The sequence below is a fragment of the Rutilus rutilus genome (genome assembly GCF_951802725.1).
Source record: "Rutilus rutilus genome assembly, chromosome: 13".
NCBI lineage: Eukaryota > Metazoa > Chordata > Actinopteri > Cypriniformes > Leuciscidae > Rutilus > Rutilus rutilus.
Window position 1 is genome coordinate 19,189,371 of NC_140218.1, and position 27,657 is coordinate 19,217,027.

Genomic DNA, 27,657 nt, shown 5'->3' on the forward strand with positions numbered 1-27,657 from the left:
AGAAATATGCTACATTTATGGATGACAACAATGACAGAATGTCTCGTTGTGGGAGTACTCCATCCCAAGGGACAGGGAAGCAGGCAGTGATCACCAAAGGTTCGCTGAGCAGCTTCAATTGAAAGAATTTTGCCAGTCAGCGCTTTCCTTTTGAAAAAGCTCCAGGATTGTTGTTTTAGAGTGTTCAGTCAGGGGAGAAAGGATTTGGGGGGGAGATCAAGTTATTTATTTGCGGGAGCCATTTAAATGGGAACTGTGGCCATGATGGAGATGCAGGGAAATGGGAACTGGCGGGCTATGAAGACCGAAAATGCCAAATGTGGCATCTTGCCAAACACGTATACAAAAGTGAAGATGAGAACTGCGGTGCAGAAGGGACGATTGAATAAAATCATCAAAGCTTTTGTTACTGAGCAAAGAAGAAGTGAATAAGCAGAAGACGCTGCTGGTTGTTTGGATGAGTTTCTGCTAACTATGCTAAATGTATCCAAAGAAGCCATGTATAATGTTTCTCTCATGTTTATTATGTTGTATGTTTTGTCTTGAGATACCCGTAGGCACTGTTTCATCAGTTTGATCATTCATACTTTTTTTTTTTTATTGCATTAAAGGCATAGTTCACCCAAAAATGAAAATTCTGTCAGTAATTACTCACCCTCATGTTGTTCCAACCCCGTAAGACTTTCGTTCATCTTCGGATCACAAATTAAGATATTTTTGATTAAATCTGAGTGCTGGATCACTCCTCCATAGGCTTCTAAGGGAATGAAACTTGCTGGCCCAGAAAATGTATTAAAGACATCGTTAATATAGTCCAAGTGACTACAGTGGCTCAATCTTAAGTTTATAAAGCGACGAGAATACTTTTTGTGCGCAAAAAAAACAAAAATAACGACTTTATTCCACTATTCATTTCCTTCTCTCTGGGCCGCGAGTCTTTTCACGTAGTATAACTGCGCAGCGCATCTGTGTTGTACGTCACACGTAGGCTCACTATTGGCCGACGCTGGTCATGTGTGTGATGCGTGTGACGTGCAACACAGAAGCGCTGCGCAGTTATACTACGTGAAAAGACTGGAGGCCCAGAGAGAAGGAAATGAGTAGTGGAATAAAGTCGTTATTTTGGGGTTTTTTTGCGCACAAAAAGTATTCTCGTCGCTTTATAAACTTAAGATTGAGCCACTGTAGTCACTTGGACTATATTAACGATGTCTTTAATACATTTTCTGGGCCAGCAAGTTGTAGGCCTAATGCCTTAGAAACCTATGGAGGAGTGATCCAGCTTTCAGATTTAATCAAAAATATCTTAATTTGTGTTCCGAAGATGAACGAAGGTCTTACGGGGTAGGAACAACATGAGGGTGAGTAATTACTGACAGAATTGTCATTTTTGGGTGAACTAACCCTTTAATTACTCACCCTCATGTCGTTCCCAACCCGTAAGACTTTCGTTCATCTTCGGAACATCATCTAAAAGCTTTCTATCCCTCCATTGAATATCACAGCCTACGCAACTACCACTTTCAAGCCCCAGAAAGGTAGAGAAGACATACTACAATATCAAATATGACAATACATGCATCTCCAGTGGTTTAAACTCAATTTTATGAAGCGACGTGAGTGCTTTGTTTGTGCAAAAAAGCATAATTTACCACTTTATTTACAAAATATTAATCTCAATGCGCTTTCACGCAACAACGTCTGCTCTTGCGTCAACACATCACGCATGCACTGCGTCGCGGTGCACTCGTGAACGTGCGTTGGAGATTAATATTTTGTAAATAAAGTGGTAAATGATGGGGGTTTATTTTGCGCAAACAAAGCACTCATGTAAAATTGAGGTTAAACCACCGGAGTCACGTGGATTCATATAAGATAACAGTTTTCTTTTTTGAATACATTAAAACAATTATTTTATTCCTGTCTTGTCAAAGCTGAATTTGAGAAATGATTCTAATATGCTAATTTGGTACAAAAAAGAAGAAATATTTCTTATTATAATCAAAGTTGAAAACGGTTGTTTTGATTAATATTTTTGTGGAAACTGATACATTTTCAGGATTCTCTGATAGTTAGAAAGTTCAAAAGAACATCTTTTGTAACATTATACGTGTCTTCACTTTTGACCAATTCAATGCGTACTTAATAATAAGTTACGAATAAAAGTATTCATTTCTTTTTTTTTATCTTACTGACACCAAACCTTTAACGATATTATGTATATGCATTTTTAAATTGCATTCTCTCAAGTTTGAGAGCCAATTAATGACAAGTTAACTTCTTTCTTTGACTAGAATGGTGCCAATCTTGTATTTAGTGTTACATACAAGCAACACAAACAATATTAAACATGTTTATATATAAGGATAATACATCCTTGCAAATCAGATGTTTGTTTGTGAAATCCTGATGTACTCTTTTGCTGTGTAACATTCTGTAGTTTTATAATAATTACAAGAGGTTTCAAATATGCTTTTATCAAAGACTAGAGTTATGTCTGTCATTTTTATGACCTCTCATGGGTTTGACATTAATCTCTGCATGATGAAGTATTTCTTGTGTTAATGGGTTAGTGTATTACCATGGAGGTAAAAGGCGATCACCTAGATCTTTGTCTAACAATTTCATGTTGGAACTTTACCGTGATGTTTTAATGCAAATACAATGACTTTGAGACATTTTGAAGTGAGACTGCAGTGTCTAAATACTTAGGGCAGCTGTTTACAATAATTTCATGTCTCTGTGATAGGCAAGATATGCATTTTTTTTTTGCATGGACAGCACAAAGATATGACATTTATCTCTTCTTCCTTCAGTGGAGCCAGAAGACATTGTGTTTGCACCTCTCTTTTGTAGGCCTCTTATAACTCGGGTTGTGTTTGGAGATGCTCATTTCAATCCCATAATTGTGGTTTCATTTGTTTTGACTACAGGTGGCTCAGAGTTCTAAAGTGTTGGATGAGGTGCCCTTTCCAGAGGATTTAGAGGAGGAAAACAAGTGGCCGGGAGGATATGTGGATGATGAAGAGTATGATCCTTCAGGAGGTGAGACTCTCTGAATGCTATTGCTGAGTACCTATAATGAAGGAATAGAAATGTTCATTATGCCTGACTCCTTTTAACCAAGAACAAAGTATTAAATTGCATAAATGCAAAACTGCATATTGTCATATGTTATAACTGTTTAAAAAGAAATTTAAATTTTATTCAACAAGGACACATTAAATTGATAAAAAGTGACATTTATAATGTGACACTGAAGACTTGAGTAATGCTGCTGAAAATTCGGGATTCAGATTGCCACCACAGGAATAAATTACATTTGAAAATATATTCAAATAGAAAAATATCTCACACACACACACACACACACACACACACACACACACACAAAAAAACTTATTAACCCCACATTTTTTAATGCTATTACATATTCAAAAAACTAGTTGACCTCACTGATTAACTAGTTGGTTGTTGGATGACTAGTTGTCTTTTGTGATTCATCCCTACACACACTTCAGAAAGCTTAGCTTACGTACAGTAGAATGCAGGCTAGCATAGCTTTAAGTGTTTTGCCATGATTCATGTTTTTTTTGGTGTGTTTAACTAAAAATAAAAACGAATTTCTTCTTTTTTTCTTTCAGATATCAGTGGAGAAGAGGATGGAAGCACTCCTGAGCCGGATACGGTTGATCCAGGCACGCTTATGACAAGTGAGAATCTTTTTCTTTTTTTATGGAGAGGAAGTATTACAACATGACAATAGTCACACATTTCATATCAGTGTGATAAAAGAGATGCCTCAACAGATCTTGCTGTAAAAGTTGAAAGCATTTTAATCATCTTCTGAGGCATTATATAGAGTTGTTGCGTCTGCTGAATAGCGTCTCAGTCACATCCTGTCACCAGCCTTTGCTCACAGTGATGAGACGGCATCGTCATCACAACAAAGGCCTCAGATTTGTGCCAGAGATCCAAACAATACTAATTTCTCCTTTCATCAGATGAGATGCAGAGGTGTAAACATAACGGCACACATGAAAGTCAGTATGAGAAATAGCGCCACAACAGACGATACAAACTGTCATGTATTGATTCCCTCACGTCCATGTTTAATTCTCACCTTTCATGATCTGGTAACATTTAACAGAGTTTTAGTTTATAAGGGTACGTAAATGGTATTCTTTTGTCACTGTTTTACAGAATTTCTGTGTAGTTCTATTTCATAAAGTGGGGTCCAAATGTCTAAGACCACATTGAAAATATTTGATTCAAAATCTAATTTAAACCTGGAAATATACAATTATTATCTAATTTAAGATTCTGTAAAATTTTAAATGAAGAAAGATTACACTATCATTCAAACGTTTGGGGTCAGTCAGATTAAATGCAATTAATTAATACTTTTATCCAGTTAGGATGCATTAAATAATTCAAAAAGTGACAGTAAAGTCATTGTTACAAATGTCGATTTGAAATAATTGCTGTTCTTTTAATTTGATTATAAAAATCATCTAGTATAAAAATCACCACAAAAATATAGCACCTCAACTCGTTTTTAGGATTGATGAAAATAATGACTGTTTCTTGAGCAGCAAATCAGCATATTAGAATTATTTCTGAAGGGTCATGTGACTGAAAACTGGAGTAATGATGCTGAAAATTCAGCTTTGCCATCACAGGAATAAATTACATTTTAAAATATATTGAAAAATAAATGTTATTTGAAATTGTAATAATATTTCACAATGTCTCTGTTTTTATTTGATTTTCAATCAAATAAATTCAGCCTTGGTAAACAAGATAGGGGGAAATCCTAAATACTAAGAAATTGTGAAATTCGTGTACATTTGTAATTGAACTTTCCACTCAGATTGTTATGCTAATAATATCATTTGTAAATGAACAATTCTGTAATAATTAATCTCAGACTTTTGATAACCACTAGTTTCATTAGTTTAATTTCTTGTGTTGTGTGGCATCCAGCCTAATTTTTCAAACAGACCTTGCCTAATTTAGATACCACATGCCGAAAGTGTCTCAGCCACAGTGTCAGACTTCTGCTTTTTTCCCCCTTTCTAAACAATTCTATCTTTGGAACAACTTTTGCATCTGTCCTTTTGGAGTCAGTCTGGGCCATTGTATTGCATGACATCATGGTGGAATGATTGTTTTGGTAGGAGCTCTGCAGTCCGACACCTGAGCTTTACCCCAAAATAGCACTGCGTGCGCACCTCCACACAGATTAGGAAGGGATATTTCTGTTGTAGCTTTAGCTTATTCAGAAGATGGACTTCCAGAGGGGGACCGTGTCAACTAAGAGCTGCCAGATCTAAACAGCTGAATGAGTCAACTCTTAAACATCACCTCTCTGAGACTCCAGTTTATGAAGTGACCACCTCCAGGCTTGAAATTCTCAAAGCAAACATGTAGTTTGGTAAATTTAGACACAAGTTTAGTAGAGTCGTCATCCCTCTAAGCTTGAACTGGAGCATAAGGTTGATCTGATGACCCACTAATGATATTTGAGGTTCAGCACGCCACATGAGCTTGGTTTGAAGTCAGGATGCTTTCATTTATCTAAGCATTTTTCTGATCACAGTGGAATTGGTAGATTCAATAAACATCTTTTAACAAAAATATCTGCCACATAATGTTTTAAGGCTGGATAGGCTGAGACTAGTCAGCCAGTTGTAATTCCCCTTCTAAAGGGGGAAGTCTATTCTCTAAAGCCATTTATAGATCCGGGCCTGACAGCACTTGGGAAAGAACATTTGACTTCCTGGACTGGAGTATTTGTGGATGTCTGATCTGTGCGCTCTTTTACGTGTCAACTAAGAGGTCTGTGTAACCACCTTTCCTTCCCTGTCACTGATGAGAGTTCATATCCTGCAACTGTAGCACCTTTTACTCTGCATCCTGTTTTTCTGATGCATTTTCCATCCATACTTTCACATTGGGCGTCTGCACTTGAAATAGTTTTGTGTGTGTGTGTGTGTGTGTGTGTGTGTATGTATTTCTTCTTTCCTAAGGCTAATTCTAAGCCTTTTGATTGATGTGGTCAATTGAAGTGGTTGTAGCTTCGTGGTCAGACAGCTGTGCTGGTAACCCAAAGGTTGTTGGTTTAAACCATAGAAGAGGTGATTTATGAACTCTAGAATTTTTGGGGTCTTTCAACAATCTACCCGTGAGCAAAACACTTAACCTCAGGTTACTCCTGTCCCTGTAGTAAGGCATTTGTCAAATTACAAAAATGTGATCATTTCAAAACACATGATTGTGTCAAGCACTGGATAAGCAGCCCAAATAAATTATATCCGGCATCTTTTCTTTATCAGTCACAAACCCCCTTAGCATACAAGAAGACTCTTTAATCTGAGCCGCTTTATATTTGTTTGTCTGATAAAGCCTGATAAAGGCATGGGATGTCTCCTCACCCTCTTTTGGCTCAACAGAACCTCAGAAGTTTCACAGGCCCTCATGCAGACCCTGAACACAGGAGCTGAGGAGACAAAGGTTACCGTAGCATACAGACAGTTGCTTTCAGAGAATGGCCAGGAGATCATTTTGAAATGTGGCCGTGAGAATGCTTATCTCAACACCTCCACATGGAATTTGTGTTTGATTGCAGTGCTGACTAGGTGAGAAGCTCGAAGGACCAACTTGTTAATTTGTTAAGTCATCTACCCATAAACATAATCTGAGGTGTTCTGGCAAGATGAAATCATAGTTGTAAAATGAAATCGAGTTAATATCGGTTTCTCAATTCATGTAAATGTTACATTTCTTTTGAAAGCTCTGGCTTACTCTGCTGTGTTGACATGTATAATAATATATTAACCTAAACATTATTTCTATTGGAATATCTACTTTTTAAATTAATTATTTATTTTTTTAACATGCATGCCACCAATACATTTTTATTAATGTTATATAAAATGTTATACGTGTTTTTAAAAAATTGTTTTTTTAAACAAAACTTTATTTTTGTTGATTTTATCCTTTGAACATATTCTGCATGTTTATCATTTATCTAAATCCTATTACTGAAAAGTAAAATGGTTCCTTGCACACAAAGATTGAGAGCCACTTGTGCATGACTCTTGAGCTCTACAAAAGTGAACCGATGTCAAAACATCTGATGAAAGATGCAGAAGTGTACAGGGTCCTAAAATCTTCCAGAAAAAAAGGCCACCCAGCTTTTCCGTTCCTGCCTGTACTGGTCGTGCAGTTGATGTAATGTTGTGTGTCAGGGCGGCAAAGATGATAGTCATACAGCAGCATTGGGAGACGTGGAGGGGCAGCTGCAGTTATTTTGGTTGCCATGTTGTTGAGGTCTCACCTTCTCAAAGGAGGCCATATACATTCTGTCAGAAAGAGAAAAGAGCAAGAATTGAGAAAATGAACAAAATGTGGTTCTTGACTGGTGGGTCCTGACCTAATAAGAGTCACAGGTCTGTTCTGATAGGATCATCATGGACAGCAATAAAAAACATTGTGTTTTGATTTGATTACACACACACACACACACACACACACACACACACACACACACACACACACACACACACACACACACACACACACACACACACACACACACACACACACACACACACACACACACACACATACAGTAGATAGAGAGATAGAGATAGATTTTGCCCTAAATGCTGATTTTTGCCTAGAATTGAAAATTCTGTTTATTTACATTTACTCACATTTACATTTGTCTTTTATAAAAGATATTTTGAAGAGTGTTGGTAATCAAACTGTTTTGGTCTTTAATATATCTAAATACCAATTCAGATGCAGCTTTTGAGAATTAAAAATAAAAATCATGGCCGTTGTAGCCTAAAAGTTTGTTTAATAAATTCTACGCTCAATCAAATAAAATATTTCTTTCTAAAGCTACTTTTTGTAATGCCCATTTATTGCTTTTCTCATTTAACACAATAATGACTTTAAATTGTCTTTTGGGGGTAATTTCTCAGCCAAATTTGATGTGCGATTTAATTAATCAGCACATGTAAATAATTAGATAAAAAATTGTAATCGCTTGACAGCTCTAATATAGTAATCAAAACCTTTCAAAGTTATACATGAATTTTGAGTATTCATGTATAATGTGTGTATGTATGTATGTATATATATATATATATATATATATATATATATATATATATATATATATATATATATATATATATATGTATATGTATTTATGCTCATTTATGTTATGTTCATATAGTAAATTAATTCTATTTAACTTTTTATTTTGTTTTAAAGGGGTGGTATAATGCCCTTTTCACAAGATGTAAAATAAGTCTTTGATGTCCCCAGAGTGTGTATGTGAAGTTTTAGCTCAAAATACCCCACAGATATTTTTATATAGCATGTTAAAATTGTCAATTTTTGAGGGTGAGCAAGTGAGTCTGTCCCTTTAAATGCAAATGAGCTGCTGCTCCCTGCACAGAGGGCGGAGAAAATTTCAAAAACTTTTTGCCTTTTATGTTCAAACCGGTTTCAGACAATGATGGAGAGACTCAAGAAGTGACATGTAGAATGCAACAGGACGCTTCTGAATGGTTAGTTGATGAATTTATGTAGCTTATGTGTAGTTATCTTCTAGTCATTAGCATATTTTGCTTTGATAATCTATAAATCGTGTTCCGGGGGCGGGGTTTATGTAAATTTTAGGTTTGGTGATGTCACTTACCCGGGAGGAATGTCGTGTAGTCCCTACCAGCCGTTTGTTGTAGTCCTTAAAAAGCGATTTCTTTAAAAGCAAATATCTCCCTTTGCTGTGAACTTTGAGCATTGTAACTTTGCAGATGTTGTTAATGCTCAAACAGCAACATTACACTAAAGGCGCTTTTCCATTACCAGTACCAGCTCGACTCGCCTCGGCTCGGCTCGCTTTGCTTTTCGCTCCGTTTTCCATTGGCCTGGTCGTCATAGCGACGCTGCAGGAAACTGCCGTGACGTAATCTTGCCGTAGACTCTGTGACCAATCAGCAGTCTGCCGTGTTTTCACGTCACATTTTAGTATCGCCTCAGCTCGCTCAAAACCTCGCTCAGAACCTCGCCGGAGGTGATACGAAAAAAAGTACCTGGAAGCAGGTACAGGTACAACTTTTACACAGTGGAAAACCAAACAAAGGCGAGTCGAGTCGAGGCAAGCTGGTACTGTGTAGTGGAAAAGCGCCATATCTTTTTCTTAACCACCCCTTTAAGTAAAATATTTACTGAGCAAAATTAAGCCACATCCACAAGTGTTGCCTTAATTTGTATAGGCAATGATGTGAGCTCAGTTTTTTTTTTTTTTTTTACCTCAAAAAAAATTTTTGGAAAAAAAATGTTGATTTTAATAACTAATTAATTTAATAATAATATTGGTAGTATTGGCTTACCACTTACTGTTTCATGTTAAATCTGGGTTTTGAAGCAAAGCCAGTTGAGAACCAAGTTTACTGAACAGAACTTCCTAAATAGCCGTCCTCATGAACATCTTTCATCCCTTCTTAGATACTGCCACTCATTGTTATGGCAGCAACTTATGCGTTGCCTTGGAAAATCTTGTCCTCCTCCATAGGAAACATTGCTTTATTTCTCTCACTGGACAAATTTGCAGTCACAAATGTCCTTACAATATGACACTCACAAAGACACAGACAGTATTTGAAAGTCATTGAGGTTCTAACCCATTGCTGGCTAATAATCTGCGACATCTGTAATACATGTAGAAAGTTTCAATTCATAAGTTATGATGATTGCAATAGTTGACCTACAGTAAATGAGATCATTTTACTGCTAATGGAAACATCCTTGGGTTTCACCACAGCTAAGCTTTTTTTTATTGTGCTTCAGGACTTTCCTGCAGAAGTTCTGGGAGTGTCCATAATGAAAGTAATAATTTATCTTTTGGGAGTTATAAAGTAATTCGCAGCTTTGGTTCCAGTGGCTAAACTAAATAAATAATGTTCATTGTTCAAGTGATCAAAAGAACTTAATGGAAGATACAGTAGCGAGAGAGAGACGGACAAAGAGAAAGAATAAAGTGCGTTCGTGCTTGTTTTATCTTTAAAGGAAGAAAGAGTGCCCGCTTTGTCTCTCTGTGATGGCACACTGAAGGCTTTGTAGTGTGAAATTGTCAGTAGCAGTTCAGTACATAAAAGCACAGTTCTAATAGTGTCGCTTCTTTCAACTCGGCACTTTGATTTTGATGCAGGACGGCTTTGAATTTGTGGATACCTCATTAACACCACTTAGCGTGGGATGGAATGAACAGCAATACATAATCATAGCAATTACCAAAACTATCTCTCAACCGCATTACCACTCTGTATGTCCACGATCACTCAGACGGATGTTCTTTTATATTCTCATAGAAAGTTTGTGAGAATGTGATATTTACTTGTGCTTGTTTTGAGATCAATAATATTTCCAGCTTGCCTTGAAATACTTTTGCATCGTTTCCTTGTAGGCCTTCTAGTGTAGTAATAGCAGGAGATATACAGTATATTGTAGAAGAATGTAATTAAACTATTAAAAATTGTCATGAGGGGGAGTAAATAATAACTAAACATTCTACAGTGAGACCAGAAGTGATTAATCAAATTCTGACGTCAAGAACAATTATCTTTGCCGAGTCTTCAAGTTTGCGAGAGCAAACAGGATGTGCCCGTCCCACTGGTAGCCCAGCATGTATCTATTCAGCGGGTGTATTTGTGAGAGAAAAGAGTTAAAACTAGACCGTGGAAGTTTGGATACTGCCTGGAGTGGAGGATATCCTGCAAACTACAATGACTTAATGAGATCCCACCATGATAATTGTAGCTGGGTTTTAAAGCAGGCTGAGAGAATTCTAGCGACGATCTGTGTCTTCATAAACAGATGTTGATCATATGCAGCGTCACCTCTGGCTCAGTGGTTCACTGTCAATGCTCTGTCTGCTGTGCCAGAGGAATGTAGCTCTTAAACGCGCACAAATCAAAATCTGCCATTCAAAATAGAAAACATGCATCAGTAGTTAAACCGTGTCTTCTCCAGCTGGGCTGCTTCTACTGGATCTCATACTTATTAAATCTTGGATGTATCATAGCAGTTCATATCCATCTAACCTTCTGGTTTGCACCCATCACAACACCGAGAAGGAAGATGGTAAAATCTGCTGTTCTTCCTCTGTTTTTGTCTTTATTGTTATCCCACCGTCCTTGAAATAAAATCTCCTCCACACACGTCCTGCCTCTTTCCTCTTATTCCATTCACGGTTTGCACAATAAGTTTCCTTTGACCCTTTGACCCCAATGGCTCTGTTCTTTGTCCATGTTTCGGTCCTCTGGGGACATCTTGAGCGTCGGGCAGCATGAGTACAGTAGGTCGTGTTCTCAGCTGAACTCTTCAGTTACGCAGCATTATCTTTGATATGGTTGATTCCCTAACAATGCAACCATTTTAACCGTATGTATATAAAGGTAATATTTAAGCATATATATATATAATTTTTATTTTATTTTTATATGTTTGTAGCACCCTATTTTGCTCTTATTGATTCTTTCCATTTGGATCAGTGATGTCTATGAGTGTTCACGATAAATGTTTGAAAAGAATCTAGCTTGTTTTGAATTCTTATAAAAGTACTCTTTGTGTTCATTCTGGTTTCATTTGGTTTTTGGAAAAACGTGCATGCCATTTTCAAGATAAATTTCAATGAATGGCTTGTGGTGTAACAAAGCAAAAAAAAAGAAAGTAATAACGTGTGTTATTCTAGGTGACATCTTAATCATTATTTATAAATATATATTTTTATAAAAGTTATAAACATTTTTGCAAATCATGATTAATTCATAAATGTCTGTTATATTAATAATTTTGACAATGTTTATCAATAATAATAATAATAATGTATAAATATCATGACTAAATATTGAATTGCTTTTTGAGGATTCACACCACAAAGCATTTTAAATCCTTAAATAACCCTGTCATAAAAAGGTCAAATTATCTGATATTTTAAGATAATTATTGATCTCGGCATAAAGTCCTGAGGGTCTTCAAAGGGGCCACAGGATGACTTGGGTATTTAAATCAATAAATTATTATTCATGTCAAAATAATCTAACACTAAAATGATTATCATTAGAGTTAATCCCCTTTAATCCCATTTGCTTCAATAAAGATTGAAATTATATATGTATTTGTGTCCCCCATAACTATTTATAGTTCTTGAAACTTCTGGAATCACAAAATGATTTGTGGTTAATTCATTTAATATATAATTAGAATTTCAATTAATTAATTATTTTTTTAAAACATGCAGCTTTCCCATTATCACAAAAGAAATAAAATACAGAACATTTGTAATATTGTCACAAAGTTTGAGAATCATTTATCTGACAATTTTCAGTTTTTTTTCTTTTCTTTTTTCTGTATGTTTCTCCCCCACATGAATTTTCAGTTTTACGCTCTAATTTATGCATTCACCATTTGCTTGTAGATCTCCGAGCTGTAAACACAAGCTTAAACGGGTTATGCACTTCCATGCTTGAGGGTGTGAAATTCTGTTTAGCACCAGAACGATAACAACATGCCCTGCCAGCTGGCTTTGTGGCATCGTGATGGATGGAGGTTTTCCTCTCGCAAATGTACATTTGACATTTTGGATGGTTTGTGTCTGGGAATAGACTGGTGAAAAATCAGCGAATCTCTGTCCAAGTGCATTCCACAGAGTCGCAAAATAAGACCAGAAGACTACTTCGAGTGTTCGATTCAGAGTAAAGGGTTCTTGGGAGGAGGAGTGAGAGGAGTGAAGGTCGAGTTGAAAGACTCATGTTTTAAAGGCCAGGCGGGCCGCATTGGCTCAATCGGCTCTTTGTCTTCCTCACAGTCCTCCGTGTGTCCCGCTGAGGACTCGGCCCACAAAGCTGCCAAAGTTATGCTGTTGTATAGCGAGAAGAGTTTATGAATTAAGCATTTGGAATGCTTTCATTTCACTGTCCTTTCCCTTGTCCGAATGCAGTTTCAGTGCACTCGCTGGCGTTCCACAGGGGATTTCCTAAACGGAAAGACTGAATGGGCTTTTGCTCTGTTCCAAAGCGAGAATGTGGTTTTCTAAGTTGCAGCCTTATTAGCGAGAGCAAGTGAGACGAGATTACGGGCGCTGGGCAGTCTGTGCTCTCGAAAGAGAGAGGCTGATGCTTTTACAGTGTGCCCACACAAGTGATTCGATTAATCACGGGTCAGTGCCAACACTTTGACGGGACCTTTTGATGTTGCCTTTCCTCTGTCCAGGCTGTAATAGCCCGGCCATGGTGACATTACAGAAAAAAACAGACAAAGGCAGTCAGTCAAGACCTTCTGACACTCTTACTTTGTTTTCATCTCTCTCTGTCCTTTTAATGACCTAAGTTAACTTTTCTTTTTTTTCTTTTTTTTTGCGGTAATGAGACTTCTCTTCCGCAGAAATGGAGGATGCCATTAATGAAGCAGGCGACCATGTGTCAGTGTATTGCACAATTAGAAAAGACTGAGCTCTGGGCCACTTTCTTTTCTAAATCGTGTCAGCACTAAGTGCGAATTTCCAATAAACTGTGTGTGCATGGCAAATACATTTGACCGGACGGTGACAGCGGGTGTCTGGATTCTGTGAAAAGCAAGTTAATTAATGTCTGTGATATAATATCACTTGGAATGAATCTATAAATACAATATGAAGAGTAAAAGGTCAAAAGAGTCTGTTTTGGGGGTGTGTGTGACGTGTGTGTATATAAGCTGTGTGTCCATTTGGCAGTCACATTAAACATGACTCTGCTGGAGAGTGGCAGCTAACTGCAAGAAAGAGTGCAAATATTGACTTCCCTTTTTTTCAACTCAGTTTGACAAACTGAAATCGGGAAAATCCACCCAGACGAGCTGCCGGGAGGGCTGTAAAAAGGCTCGAGCTTTTTAAAGGTTAATGTTGAGAGACTGGGCTTAAGCTAATAGCATGTATTTGTTTTTGGTATTGAACGGCAGCTTTTTGAAGAAGAATTGGAGCCGCTGATGCTGAAACATTTCCTGAATAGATGTTGTAATGCTGTGCTTCTCAATGATTATTTGAACTTTTTATGACCGAATTTATCTATATTATATACACAATATTATACATGACATGTGCCTCAAGGCCCTACCCGACTATTGTCTTTAGCAGCACGTTTGGTTGTTTACTTGCTTGTTTATTCATGGCTTTTTTTAGGTCTTTGTTTAGGCTGTTCTTTCTGGTCTCCTCAAATGTCACACAAGCACGATATATATCTGTATTATATATTGGTCATCGGTTGTTATTATCGGTTATCGGCTGGTATCAGAATAAATTTTTTTTTAATTATATGTTTGTGTATATATAGAGATATAGAGATTGTCTTTGGTGTCATCTAACTTTTATAACAAAATGTTAAATACATTCTTTAGTAAATTTTATACTGTAAATTATAATGTTGTGATACTGTGTTAACGTGTAGAATATAACATGATTTAGTTTCTTTTTTTTGTGTTATATTTAGACAAAGTAATGCAACATTTTAATATTGGACATTCATGATCGATACATTTAGTTGAATTATCAACTTACTGGACGTAGTTATAATATCGGTGCATTCTTAGAAACTAACTTGTGTATAATAAAAAAATTTAAGAATACAATTATATTCTATTTAATATAAAAATAATTATAATTTATAACAGATAAAATCATCATTATTGAAGTACATTAGGGCTGAAACGATTAGTCGACATTGTCGACAACGTCGACAATAAAAAATTGTCGACAAATATCTTTGTTGTCGAGTAGTCGTTTGATCCCACGTGACCTAATGTAAGGGCCTGCAATATCGCGATTTGACCGCTACGGCGCTGTAGCGCTAGAGCGTAATGCAGCCGTTACAAATGCTATTGCGGTAGAAGAAAACACAGCGCGAATTATGACGGAGTGCAAACGAATCCGAACTAGCAAGGTGTGTAAAGTTTCACAAAACTGCAAACCAAGAATGCTGTCGTATGCAATACATGCAAGGCTGAACTTGCTTTTCACGGGAGCACAACATGCATGTTAAAACACTTAAAGAGGAAAAACCCGGCACGAGACGAGCCGGTGAAAGGTGAATATTCTCCAGCTGAAGCTAAATAACTAGCAGTAAATCTCTTTTTAGAGAATGCAATACTACTAATAATAGCAATAATATTAACAATAATAATATAATTACAGTAATATGATGATTTATTTTTGCATAGAATAAAGCTTGATCGAGCTTAGGAGTCGGGGCTGTTTTTATTATTGTAGCTCTATTAGGTAACGTTATTACAGTCTTATCCCTTGCCTGTATTTTGTTACAGATTCATGAAGACTTACAAAAGGAGATGTTATGAGGAATATCATGTCAGTTAATTTTTTATACTGTAAATTAAAAGGTGAATGAGTGTCTCTGTCAGCTCAGCTCAATTGTCATATCAATTTTAAAAAAAAAAAGATTCTTATAATAATTGTTTGCAGTTTAAGTGTGTCTGTAATGCAGCTGATAATTTTTTTTGTTTATTTTTTTCTATTGAAAGAGAACAGAATATTTAAACAATGCTTAGAGAGCATTTGTGTGTGATTTGAGTTGGAAAGAAATCTGAAAACTTAAAGAGAATGACCTGTTTAGTTGCTCAAAGTTCATTAAAACAACCATTTCAAAAGCTAAAGTGATTTTCTTTTTTTATATTATAGTTAGAATATGTATAACTCCGTGTTTTAACTAATTGAAAAGGCTGAATAATCGTTCCAAACGTACTGATTAGTCGGCGAAATAATCGATGAATAGTCGATTAATCGTTCTAATAATCGTTAGATTAATCGATTATCAAAATAATCGTTTGTTGCAGCCCTAAAGTACATTGACAATACTGATTTGTGCATAGTTTGTATATTTGTGTTTCTCAAGTGAAATGTCATCAGATACTTTTATAGAGCCAGATTACATTTGCAAATTGCTCTATATGGATGTAATTCACTATAATAATAATTGTCTCACTGTTATTGTGAGTCTGATCACTGCATTCTCGTTTCTAGTTTACTATCGGGCACTGGTGAACTTCACAAACTCATTCCAGTATGGGCCGGAACTTGATGACATCTACTCTCCTGCTTTCCAAGAGATATCATCTGCTGTCGTTGATACGGTACGTGCAGCTACTCAAGGACTGTGACTTTAAGAAATACTTCCAAAGGAGTTTAGACAATAATAATTAAGGGTGTGCTCCACATGGGTATTGGGTCATATTATTGATCACATGCCTTTCCTCTGATTCTTGTCTGTACTGTGTCAATGTTTAAATCAGTGTTTACCTGATTTAGAAAAGTACTTTGTATGGCAAGGCCAGCATGTGGTGATTAATGGCGTTTATTTCCACCACAGCTCGAGTCTGACTACAGCAGGATACCAGGACAGCAGACTGTCAATGTGGTTCTCATCAAGTAAACACAATTTCCAGTTTCAAACACTCTTTTGCATATTCTCATGTAGAAGGATAGTCAGTTTACTTAGGACATTCATGTAATCAAACACTTTTTTTGTGTGTGTGTGTTATGGGACTTTTTATGATCACCCTGTTGAAAAACATCTTAAACAAGCTGGTCAAGCGGGTGCCCGAACCCTCTGTAAAAACATCAAACAGGCCAGCCTGACCAGGCTGAGATACCAGCTCACTATCTTATGTTGGTTTATGTGGTTTGTTTGTTGTTTTGATTAAGTGTGCTCTGCGTACATTTCGCAGGAAAATCGGCAAAGATGTGTTTGTGGAGCTGGACGTCGGCTCAGATAACAACTCTAATGAATCGCAGATCAGAGGTGTCCTGTTCTCTGTGGTTAAAGAGGGCACCATTGCTTCCTACGATACCTCAGTAATTGGCTTCCAGTTCAGACGGCTTGGTGAAGGTTTGTTCAATACTTTTCTAATAATGATTAGATTATGATTCCTTACTAAATGGTGCAATAAATCATGATAACTGAAAGTTGGTTACTATTTAGTTGGATTTGATCATTTTGATATGATTCATCTAAAGGTATAGTGGAGGATTTTCCTGAATTTTAGAAAAGAACCGCCCTCTCCAGTTTTTGAAAAAATGCACATGCGCAACACTCTACCTGCTCCCGAGAGGGAACGCCTATTAAACGTGCACGAGAGAGCATGCACGAGCCGAGTGCGTGACTTGTGCCAGGGCTAGCATCGCTAATCATAGCTTACATTAACTTTTACTAGCAGTGATTTTAAATGGATTTCTCCAAATAGCATGCCAAACTTTACCTGTCGAGTAGAAACTTCGCGACTGAGGCATCAATGGGAAGCCCAACCTGTGCTTTTAGCGCACGCCAGCGTGTGAAATATTCTCCCAAAAACACTCTGGTCTTGTTTCTTTCTTCAGAGGCCTTTCTCTTCTTGTCATACAATTCGTAGACACTTTTTCTCTTGCGACCCTCAGACATTTTGAAAAAACCCGGTGAGAACGGCGAGCTTCAATGAATGGCTGAAACCGTAGCTCACCACACATATACACCTGAAAGTGCGCATGCGCAGAAAGCGAAAACTACCTAGGGACGAGCACGTACGACGGCCTTACGTAAACATATCACCAGAATGATTGACAACTAGGAGGACCAATAGTCTTGATGATCCACCCGGCAAAAGAAAATCCTCCACCATACCTTTAAAGTAAAAACAAAATAGGCTGCAGACTCAAATTTAGCTTGAGGGGCAATTTTTCATATTAGAATATTGACAAAAATATTTATAAACAAACAATATAACAAACAACTAAATTATATTGATATTAATTTTAAATTTTTTGATAGCAATAATAATAATAAGAATGATATTGACAAATATATTTGAGATGTTTATTTTATATTTTGGATAAGAATAATTATAATTATTAATATATATCTTATTAATTACAATGATGATAATAATTTTGACAGATATTTTGCATGTTTGTTATATTTTGCATAACAACAATTAATAATAATAATAATATAACTTGTATTAATAATGATGATTATGATCAAATAAATATGAAAATTTGAAACATTGAAATTCCAATTGTCAGAGATATTTTGCAAGCTTATGAATGTGGAGTAAAACTAACACAATTCATTATTACTACTTATAATAATAATAATAATAACAATAATTATGATATTGACAGAGATCTTTTGCATGCTTATAAATCGTAGAATAAGAAATTACATTATCATCAACTACAACAACTACATTAATAATAACAGTAATAATAATAATCAGTTTAATAATTAATGCATTGTGCAATTTTCAATTGTCAGATCCAATAGTGCATTTTAACACCCCTGTCTTTTACACTTTACAGTCTAACTATCCATTCTTGCAGTTCTGTTTGGAACTAGTCATCATTCAACAGAATGTAGTATAGATAATATTTGTGTCTGGTTCATAGCTGATACTCTCCCTCCTGTGGAGCCCATCGATGTGCCAGGTTTGTCCTCAACCAGGTCTGCTGCATGGAGACTGTAGCGCATTAGAACACAGTCCAGTCTTGTTCTCTTATACTGCAAGGAGTTCTCAGATTATGTAGTGGCTGGATAAAGAATGAAACCTTTATGCATGTGTGCACTCTGATGAAGACCAAAAGAAGAACAAAAGGCTTTGCATGGCTTGTCATTGATTGAAGTGATGCTGATGTCAGGAATGCACCTACCTTGGAGTATCATTTTCAGGCAATGCAACCTGTTTGTGTTTGCAGTGTATAGTTTTGTTCATATGTGATGGAATTGAGTTTTTTTCAGTCCAAGCTTTCCATCATTTTTACTTTCAAACTAAGGGACCGGATAAGATAATTCAAGACTGAATAGAAAAGCCAGAATGAACATTGTACAGATGTACTTTGGCTTTGTTCACACTGCATATAAATCTGATTTGGTTTTCAAATCCGATCTTCAGGACTGACTGTCCACATTCTGCAACTGATCCACTTGATCAGACAGTAGTCTATAGACTTCCTCATACCATAAGTGAAATGTGTCCTAAATAATGAAAAAACAAACAAAACATGAAATCTGACCTGCCCTTTTAGACCGAGATGCATTACCGAAACAATTAATTCTATTCAGACTAAAAAAAATTCCAAAAGTCTGATTTCGATGCCTGTGTTAACAAAGCCCTTTTGTATCCTCTTGAAATAGCAAGTCCAGCATGACGAGGCTGTTATAGGCTGGCATTGAAACGTTGAAACATCTTTCAACAAAGCATCATGTACAGTTTTTCTTGAATCACTGCATTTCATTACATACATGTCACTGCATTGTATATGTCTGTCTCTACCACCTCAGTGAGGCCCAGTCCCAGGGAATGCTTGTCTAATGAGTTCAGATGTCAGGATGGGCTGGACTGTATCCCTCGGGAGTTTGTGTGTGACAAACGGCCTGACTGCAATGACTTGAGTGATGAAATGAACTGTGGTGAGTGGGATTGCTTGATGAACCCTCTTCATTTGCCTTAGAAATGAGTGGCATTGCTTTGTTAATTTTGAACCGACTAATTCTAATCGAAATCTAATTTGGATTTCATGCATACAATTTTATTTTTTTATGCTTTGTCATGCTATGCTATTCTGTCAATTCAACTTTAGTTTAGTGGTATTTTTTGTAATGTATATTCAATGCTTTAGACATCTGAAACCATAAGGGCTCAGAATTTTCTTAATTTAAGGGCTTTTCTGTAAGCTATTAGCATGTATTTAATGTTGAGTTTGTAATTGATTGCCCTAATTATTGGATTTATTTTCAAAGCTGTTGTTCCTGTACGTCCTACTGCACCTACACCTGCCAAAACCAGACCCCCGCCTGGCCTGGGACCTTGTCGTGCAGACCAGGCCTCCTGCCACAACGGACAGTGTATCTCACAGGATTATGTATGTGATGGCGAAACGGACTGCGCTGACGGCAGCGACGAGTTCAAGTGTGGTAGGACAAACCTTTAATTTACCACAGATACGAAACTGCTTATATATAACCAGTCTATTCTCTGCATTTATTATATAATTTAATTTGTCATTTCACAGGAACTCCATCTCCTTGTGAACCTAATGAGTTTAAGTGTCAGAACGGCCGCTGTGCCCTAAAACTGTGGCGTTGTGATGGGGATAATGACTGTCAAGACAACTCAGATGAGATGAACTGCCGTAAGTCAGACCTGAGCTTCTATCCACAGACGGGGGAAGTGGTCTGGAAACCTGTTTGAAAACTAGTGTTATTTTTGCAGTTCTGTTTGTTGCCACTAGAGGCACAGAAATTACACACTTTATGACTCTTTAATAATTCATCTTTTTTTTTTCTTGTTTCTTCAGCCACTAAAGGTCCAGAGGACACATGTGCCCCGGAGCAGTTTGTGTGTTTGTCTGACCGCGCATGCATTCCTGCCAGTTACCAGTGCGACGAGGAGCCGGACTGTGCCGACCGCTCTGACGAATATGGTTGTGGTAAGGCATTGCAGTCCAATTAATCTTTAACAAGTAAACATTGGTTGTCATAACATATCACTCTTCTGTCTCAACTTTTCTTTCACTTCATCTTCACTTTGACTTACTAACACTATTGCTTCCTTTAAATCCATAAAAATTTAGTATTTATGCTCTGCAAGCCATTCATTTTTAGCGGCTTGTTTTGCCACACTCATACAGCTTTTCAATAACACATAGATCTCGTCTCCCATATATCTTGCGCCAATAGCTTATTTAACAGGCGGATTTGGTATTGTTTCTGCCAGCAGTGCCTCCGGCTCTGGTTGGCTAATCTCACTGAATGAATCTGCCAAATAAAACTTGCTCTGTCACAGGCTGCCAATTTAGAATCAAAGACTTGCTGCGGGCGTCTGTGGTTTCTTGTGTCCATATGTTTATTTGACTATTTTACCATTCATATAATACAATTATGTGTGGATTGAAGTTGATTGTACTGTTAAATGATTATATGTTCGCTCTTTTTGGACTTAAGCACCTCCCACTGTGACCAACCCCCCGGAAGAGTCCATCACGGCAGCGCGGGGGGACACTGTGACCTTTACTTGTTCTGCCATTGGTGTGCCCATTCCCATCATCACATGGCGTCTTAATTGGGGACACATACCAGCCAACAGCAGGTAGGTTTGGATGTAATGCGAATCGTGGATCTGTGAAATGTTCAAGATGGCCACAGTCTATGTTAAAGTCATATAGTCCTGATTCTCTTAAAGACTGAATAAATTAAATTGAAGAATATTTGTGGTTTCATCCATCTCTACTAAATTCCCAAAGCGCTCTTTGCTTAACTCTTTAAATAGGCAAGTTAATTACTTCAGCACTTGTCTAAATGAGAACAGAAGGCCACACTCCGTGTTTCAGTTGTGCGATTGAGTCATGTATGCAATAAGAAACAGACTGTTGGCTTTTTGACAAAATATACTTGTGTTGTCGGAGCCAACAGCCTCGTGGGCAGCGACCAGAGTTTGAGTTTCGGTTTGTGGATCTTTCCCGATCCCATTCCCTCTCTCCCAGTTTGCTTCCTTTCATTCCTCTGTATCTCAAAAAATCCCCAAAACTGTTTTATTTTAAAAAAAGACTTGTGAGCTGTCTATATTCAAAATATTCTTTTGATGCTGCTTCTTAAAATTATTATTTGTCTTAATGATTAGACATTATTAATATGTACAAAGAGAGCCGTATTTAATTTACTCCTCAGCATGTGCTCTCCTTGTGTATGATCGTTTCGAGGCTAGTAGGTTTATTCAATCAGACTTTTTTTTTCATTTTTCTAAATGGACTAACAAGTCTACAGATAGCAGACCCATTTGCCAAAGTTTTGCAAGAGTATTACCTTAACAAAATCTCAACTAATTACATTAAACACACATAAAAACACTAATATGTTTTACATTAAAAAAAATTATATATAAAACTTTATTAAAATCCTGAGTAGGAGTCATGAGCATGAATATGCTAGAATTTAATCTAGGACGGCTACTAGAATGTGTTAATTTAGTGATTAGTGATTAAATGTTAAGCATATTATTGACATTTAAATTAAAAATCATTTGGAATACATAAGGAACCATTTACATTGGACACATTCTTTCATTCAAAAACAGTTGGACAGAGCACAGGGGAATGGACCTGAATGCAGGGGTCTTGAGACGGCCCTAATTTAAACATTATTCTATTGACAGGATCACAATGACCAATGAGAATGGGCGAGGAACGCTTACCATCCGTGATGTGAAGGAAGGTGACCAGGGGGCGTACACCTGTGAGGCCATCAATGCTAAAGGCCTAGTGTTTGCCATTCCTGATGGGGTCCTCAGCCTCTCTCAGAGACCAAACCCAGGTAATGCACCAGGTCCATATGGTGCTTTGTAAACATCTTTGGATTACTGTGTATTATGTTTGTTCTCGTCTAATGCTTTCTTTTCTGAAGAGACATGTCATTTCATCCTTTCATTTGTGAGACACAGGTTATCCTGCTGTTATTTGGCTGCATGTTGCATGACTGTGAGGCTTCTCAATCCTGACGGTGGTGGTCTTTCCATCCTTTGTCTTCCATGTTGTACTTGTCCAGTTGTGTCATCCTCTCTGTACGTGTTAGCAGGTAATTGCCGCGATGGACACTTTAGCGTGGGCGGTCACTGCATGCCATGCTTCTGTTTTGGCATCACAAAGAACTGTCAGAGCACCGGTCGCTACCGTAACCAAATCGGACTGCGCTTCACAGAGGAGGACGACTTCAAAGGTACTCAGATGATGTGTAACACACATGCTCATTTTTATTCACCCTGTAAAACCTGACATATGAAATAATAGTCTGGAAAATATATATATATTTTTTTAATGGAACTGTTTATAGATCCGTCTAAAAAAAAAAAAAAAAATTTTTTTTTTTTGTACATCAGGCTTTTTGGCCCATATTATGATATAGGAGAATATAAAGCTTACACTCGAGGAGGAAAAAATACATAATTTTTATTCAGAGGCCCAAACTGAACAAAAATGGGTAATTTGGCACAGGCTTTTTATATATACATCTATATATATATTTTATAGGCTTAGGGGCTTAGAAATTTATATAGCAAATATGCAGCTGTCTTTATAGGGTTAAAGTAACAAATAGTACAGTGGGATTCAAATATGGTTCACTGCCTTTCTAGGTCGGTATCTGACTATCTCTCTTTTCATCCACAGGAGTCAATGTGTCATTTCCTAGTCGTCCTGGCACTCCACCACCTCTCTCCACCACTCAGATGTTGATCTATCCAGAGAGTGAGGAGTTCCAGCTAGTGGATCTGTCTCGCCGATTCCTCGATCAAGACTCCTATTGGTCTCTTCCTCGCCAGTTCCTTGGCAACAAGGTTTATTTCTCCTCCACAATACTCTCCTGAGCAAATCTAGAAAGGAAGCCAATAAAACATCAACAGTCGATATCTCTGATTTTTCCATTCTCATTCCTTTAATATTCTCCCTATAATTTGCTGTCTGTCCTTTCACTTTCGCTATAAATATTTAGATTTCAAATACCTAAGCTACTTGTAGTCTCTTAAATTGTCTTAGGTGTAAAAGATGTGTAAAACGTGCAAAGAAGCTCCTCAGCATCTTTGTATTTTGGACACTGTGCTTTACAGGTTGACTCGTATGGAGGTTATCTGAAGTTTAAGGTGAGTTACTCACTGCAGCGAGGTGGATCAGAACCAAAGGAGAAACCTGATGTTGTGCTGAGTGGCAACGGACAGAAATTTATTTACCGTCGAGGCAACCCCACTTTTCCTGACACAATCAACAACAGAGAGGTCAAGTTTACAGAGGTGAGCCGCATATGTGAAATGCTTAAATGTGTATAAAATACATTTTTATTAAATATATACACACTAGGCCTACGTTTTTATTTTTTTTGAAAGACATCTCTTATGTTAACCAAGGCTTTATTTATTTGATCAAAAATACTGTAAAAACAGTCACATTTTATTACAATTTAAAATATCTGTTTTATATTTTAATACATTTTAAACTGTAATTTATTCCTATGATGGCAAAGCTGTATTTTCAGCATCTTTACTCCAGTCTTCAGTGTATGATACTTCAGAAATCAGCCTAATATGCTGATTTGCTGCTCAAGAAACATTTCTTATTATTATCAATGTTGAAAACAGTTGTGCTGCCTAATATTTGTGTGGAATCCATGATGCGCTTTTTCACGATTCTTTGGTGAATAGAAACATTTATGAAATATACTTTTTTTGTAATATTATACATGTTTTTAATCTCACTTTTGTTCAAATTAATGTCTTGCTAAAGAAAATTGTCAACTTTTGAACTGTGGTGTGTATATAATTTTTATTATTTTTAAATGTTTTTGAATTATTTTCAGTGTAATTTTTTTGCTTTACTATTTTCTCCCTTTCTCTTAAAAAAAGGACATATCTAAGGAATGTGCTCAAATAAGGTTATTTCCCAAAAATATAATGAATTCCCAGTATTTTTAGCTCTACACTAATACAATACTTGTGTAAGACTGACATATAAAATTCTATTAAAACCATATACCAAAAAAACAATTATTACATAAACAAGTGATTTCTCAAATATTATTTCTCAAAAATAATGTTATGTTATTTTTAAAATGTTTTTGCAGTTGTATTGCTTGTTTGTGTTAGGTAGTTCACTTCTCTGTATCTGTGTGTCGCAGGAAAACTGGCAGCACTCCTCAGGACGAGCAGTAACTCGTGATGACCTCATGATGACCTTGGCCAACCTGGAGAGCATCCACATTCGCACCATTTATGACAACCGCATGGCCAGTGTCGGGCTGAGTGACATCAGCATGGATACCACCACCAAGGAGTTCAGCTTGCAGGGGAACCCAAGAGACGTTGAGGAGTGCAGGTTAGTGTGCCTTTAAATCAACAGATAGGATTACAGGCCTGTCAGAAAACATAAAGCTCCTCTCGAATCACCTCTCGCAGTCCTACGTTCCCATGAGTAAAACTGATTATTCCTCATGTTTTTGGTTAAAACCTCTAAATATTTTCTTTTTGTTTGTAATTTGGTATATTCAATGAAGAAAACGGACAGTGCTATTGCCATGGGCAGCACTAAGGGTGGGTTTCAGTGCCCCAAAGGGTGGATTTCAGTGCCTCAAATGTTCTTATTTTTGAGAGTTCTGTGCAGGGATCAGTGCTAAGGTTTTTTTTTCTACTGGCCTGGTTGGGAAATATTAGGCTGCTGTCCCTTTAAGACCAAATGCACGGATCCAATATACTGTTACCCATGCGTTTTCTTTCTCGTCTCTTTATGTTCAGTTAAGACATAACCGACGGTGTTTATGTGAATACTCTCCAAGACGGGCATTTTGACATACTTTGTGTGTATTTTTCTGTTCAAGCGCAAGAAGACGAGAGAGAGAAGTCTATTTACGGAAAACAGCACACGAGTGCTGAATTGAGTTCTCTTTTGCATCGTCTTGCGCTTGAATAAGAAAGGTTAAAAATCGCTTGAATGTTTCAATTGACCAGAACGTGCAAATGATAACTTTTCGTGACGATGAAGCACTGGCTCGATTGGACAAGTGACAATTCCGTCACTTGTCCCGAGCATCTTTCATGCTGGCCCCGGGCCATCGGGCAGGCCTTATTGTTGAGCAACATTATTAACAATGTGTGAAAGTGTTAATCTTTGCAAATTGTTGATCCCACATAGATGTCCTGCCGGGTATTCAGGCCTATCTTGTGAGACATGCTCCCCTGGATTCGAGCGGGTCCCTGGACCCTACCTGGGCATCTGTGCTGGCTGTAACTGCAATGGGCATGCTAGTGCCTGTGACCCTATTAGTGGACACTGCCTGGTAAGGATAGGTGTTTTTTATGTTCATAAATATTGATAAATATTTAAATAACAAATGCATGAATTAGTAGATTACTGTATGCCACACACTAAAGTGTAAATGTCATGTGATAGAGTTGTCAGCATAACACAGAAGGACCTCAGTGTGACAAATGCAAGACAGGCTACTTTGGTGACCCAAGTCGAGGACGATATGATGACTGCAAACCCTGTCCTTGTCCATACACAGAGACGTCTCGACGGTAAAGATATCAAACTTGTGTATATTTAAATATAATAATAATTATTATTATTATGACAAAGGTTTTCTGTTTTTCAAAGGTTTTCTGATACTTGCTTCCTGGACCATGACAAACAGGCAACATGTGACGCCTGCAGACCCGGTTACACAGGGCGACGTTGTGAGAAGTAAGGGAGCAGTACTTTTCTATATATATGTTGTCCTCACACTACGTTTTGTGGTGCTGGGTGCATGTATAATATTTCATCATCTCTGTTTTGTTTTTTCTCCACAGATGTGCTCCAGGATACGTCGGCTACCCTCTGCAGCCCAATGGCAAATGTGTCCCTGCTGCTAGCCGTAAGCATTTTCCCTTAATTTTTGTTTACAATTGTGGTAGTAAAATGAATTATTTATGAGTTTAATATTAATGGTAAGATTTAATTGCTTGCCTTAAGCTATTTATTTTCTTAAATTGAATTTGTGCCTCATTTTACCCTGAAGGTCAAGCAAAGCTTTAGATAATGATTAACACTGTGCACTGAATTCTGGAACGCCAGCTGTTTGTGACCAGGATGTTCAAAGCATTCCAGGTGTAATTGTCAACCATATGGTGTTCTTATCCCTGTTCAGCGATTTCCAAGTGCGATAACAGAGGAACTATCAATCCCATCAGCAAACCATGCTATTGCAAGGTATTGGTAATAAATTGCATTACAGTTTTCCTCTCTTTTTATTCACCATAGTTCAGAAGTTTGAAAAGTCTCTTATGCTCACCAAGGCTGCATTTATTTGATCAAAAATACAGTAAGCATATCATATTGTGAAATAATATTATTATTACAATTTACAACAACTGTTTTGCTATTTTTATATATTTAAAAATGTAATATACTCCTGTGATGGTAAAGCTGAATTTTCAGCATCATTACTCCAGATCTTTGATACTCCAACTATCACATGATCCTTCACAAATCATTCTAATATGCTGATTGGGTGTTTAAGAAACGTTTCTTATTATTATCAATGTTGAAAACAGCTCCTTAATGTTTGTGTGGAAACCTTGATAATTTTTTTATCAGAATGCTTTGATGCTTTTCATTCAAAAGAACAGCATTTATTTGAAATGGAAGTCTTAAATTAAAATTATAAATGTCATTACTGTCTCTTTTGATACATTTAATACTGCTTTGCTGAGCCCCAAACTTTTGAATGATAGTTTATAACCATGTGATTTTTGTAGAATATAAATGTCAGAATGTTCAAACACTGCTTGATCTTCTGTACTGCAGGCTAATGTGGTTGGTGCTCTTTGCGACGAGTGTAAGATTGGCACTTTTCATTTGGGGGCCGATAATCCTGAAGGTTGCTTGCAGTGTTTTTGTATGGGAGTGACTAAACAGTGTGCCAGTTCAACCTGGACCAGAGATCAGGTAACCACATCCTCTAATCTTGTCATAGTTAAATATTCGTAAGTGATTTAAACTGGTTTAGTTTAAATATTCGTAAACTGATTTAAACATTTAAACTG

The 27,657-nt window shown here is 37.0% G+C and overlaps 1 protein-coding gene across 9 annotated transcripts in view; it reads left to right on the plus strand.

Annotated features, from left to right (window-relative positions):
• hspg2 (heparan sulfate proteoglycan 2) overlaps nt 1–27,657 on the plus strand; it is a 116,307-nt gene that overhangs the window by 31,055 nt on the left and 57,595 nt on the right. For 8 of the 9 annotated variants that reach the window (XM_084429068.1, XM_084429069.1, XM_084429071.1 and 5 more), the window contains exons 2-22: nt 2,934–3,045; nt 3,645–3,713; nt 16,088–16,197; nt 16,434–16,492; nt 16,792–16,952; nt 19,377–19,505; nt 19,836–20,009; nt 20,108–20,227; nt 20,393–20,524; nt 21,039–21,183; nt 22,246–22,403; nt 22,635–22,805; nt 23,255–23,421; nt 23,692–23,871; nt 24,753–24,949; nt 25,763–25,907; nt 26,021–26,148; nt 26,228–26,314; nt 26,422–26,486; nt 26,760–26,821; nt 27,419–27,559. In XM_084429068.1, the coding sequence (XP_084285194.1) occupies nt 2,934–3,045; nt 3,645–3,713; nt 16,088–16,197; nt 16,434–16,492; nt 16,792–16,952; nt 19,377–19,505; nt 19,836–20,009; nt 20,108–20,227; nt 20,393–20,524; nt 21,039–21,183; nt 22,246–22,403; nt 22,635–22,805; nt 23,255–23,421; nt 23,692–23,871; nt 24,753–24,949; nt 25,763–25,907; nt 26,021–26,148; nt 26,228–26,314; nt 26,422–26,486; nt 26,760–26,821; nt 27,419–27,559 (2,712 nt within the window). The remainder of the gene's footprint in view (nt 1–2,933; nt 3,046–3,644; nt 3,714–16,087; nt 16,198–16,433; nt 16,493–16,791; nt 16,953–19,376; nt 19,506–19,835; nt 20,010–20,107; nt 20,228–20,392; nt 20,525–21,038; nt 21,184–22,245; nt 22,404–22,634; nt 22,806–23,254; nt 23,422–23,691; nt 23,872–24,752; nt 24,950–25,762; nt 25,908–26,020; nt 26,149–26,227; nt 26,315–26,421; nt 26,487–26,759; nt 26,822–27,418; nt 27,560–27,657) is intronic. The other variant, XM_084429073.1, reaches the window with a different exon arrangement.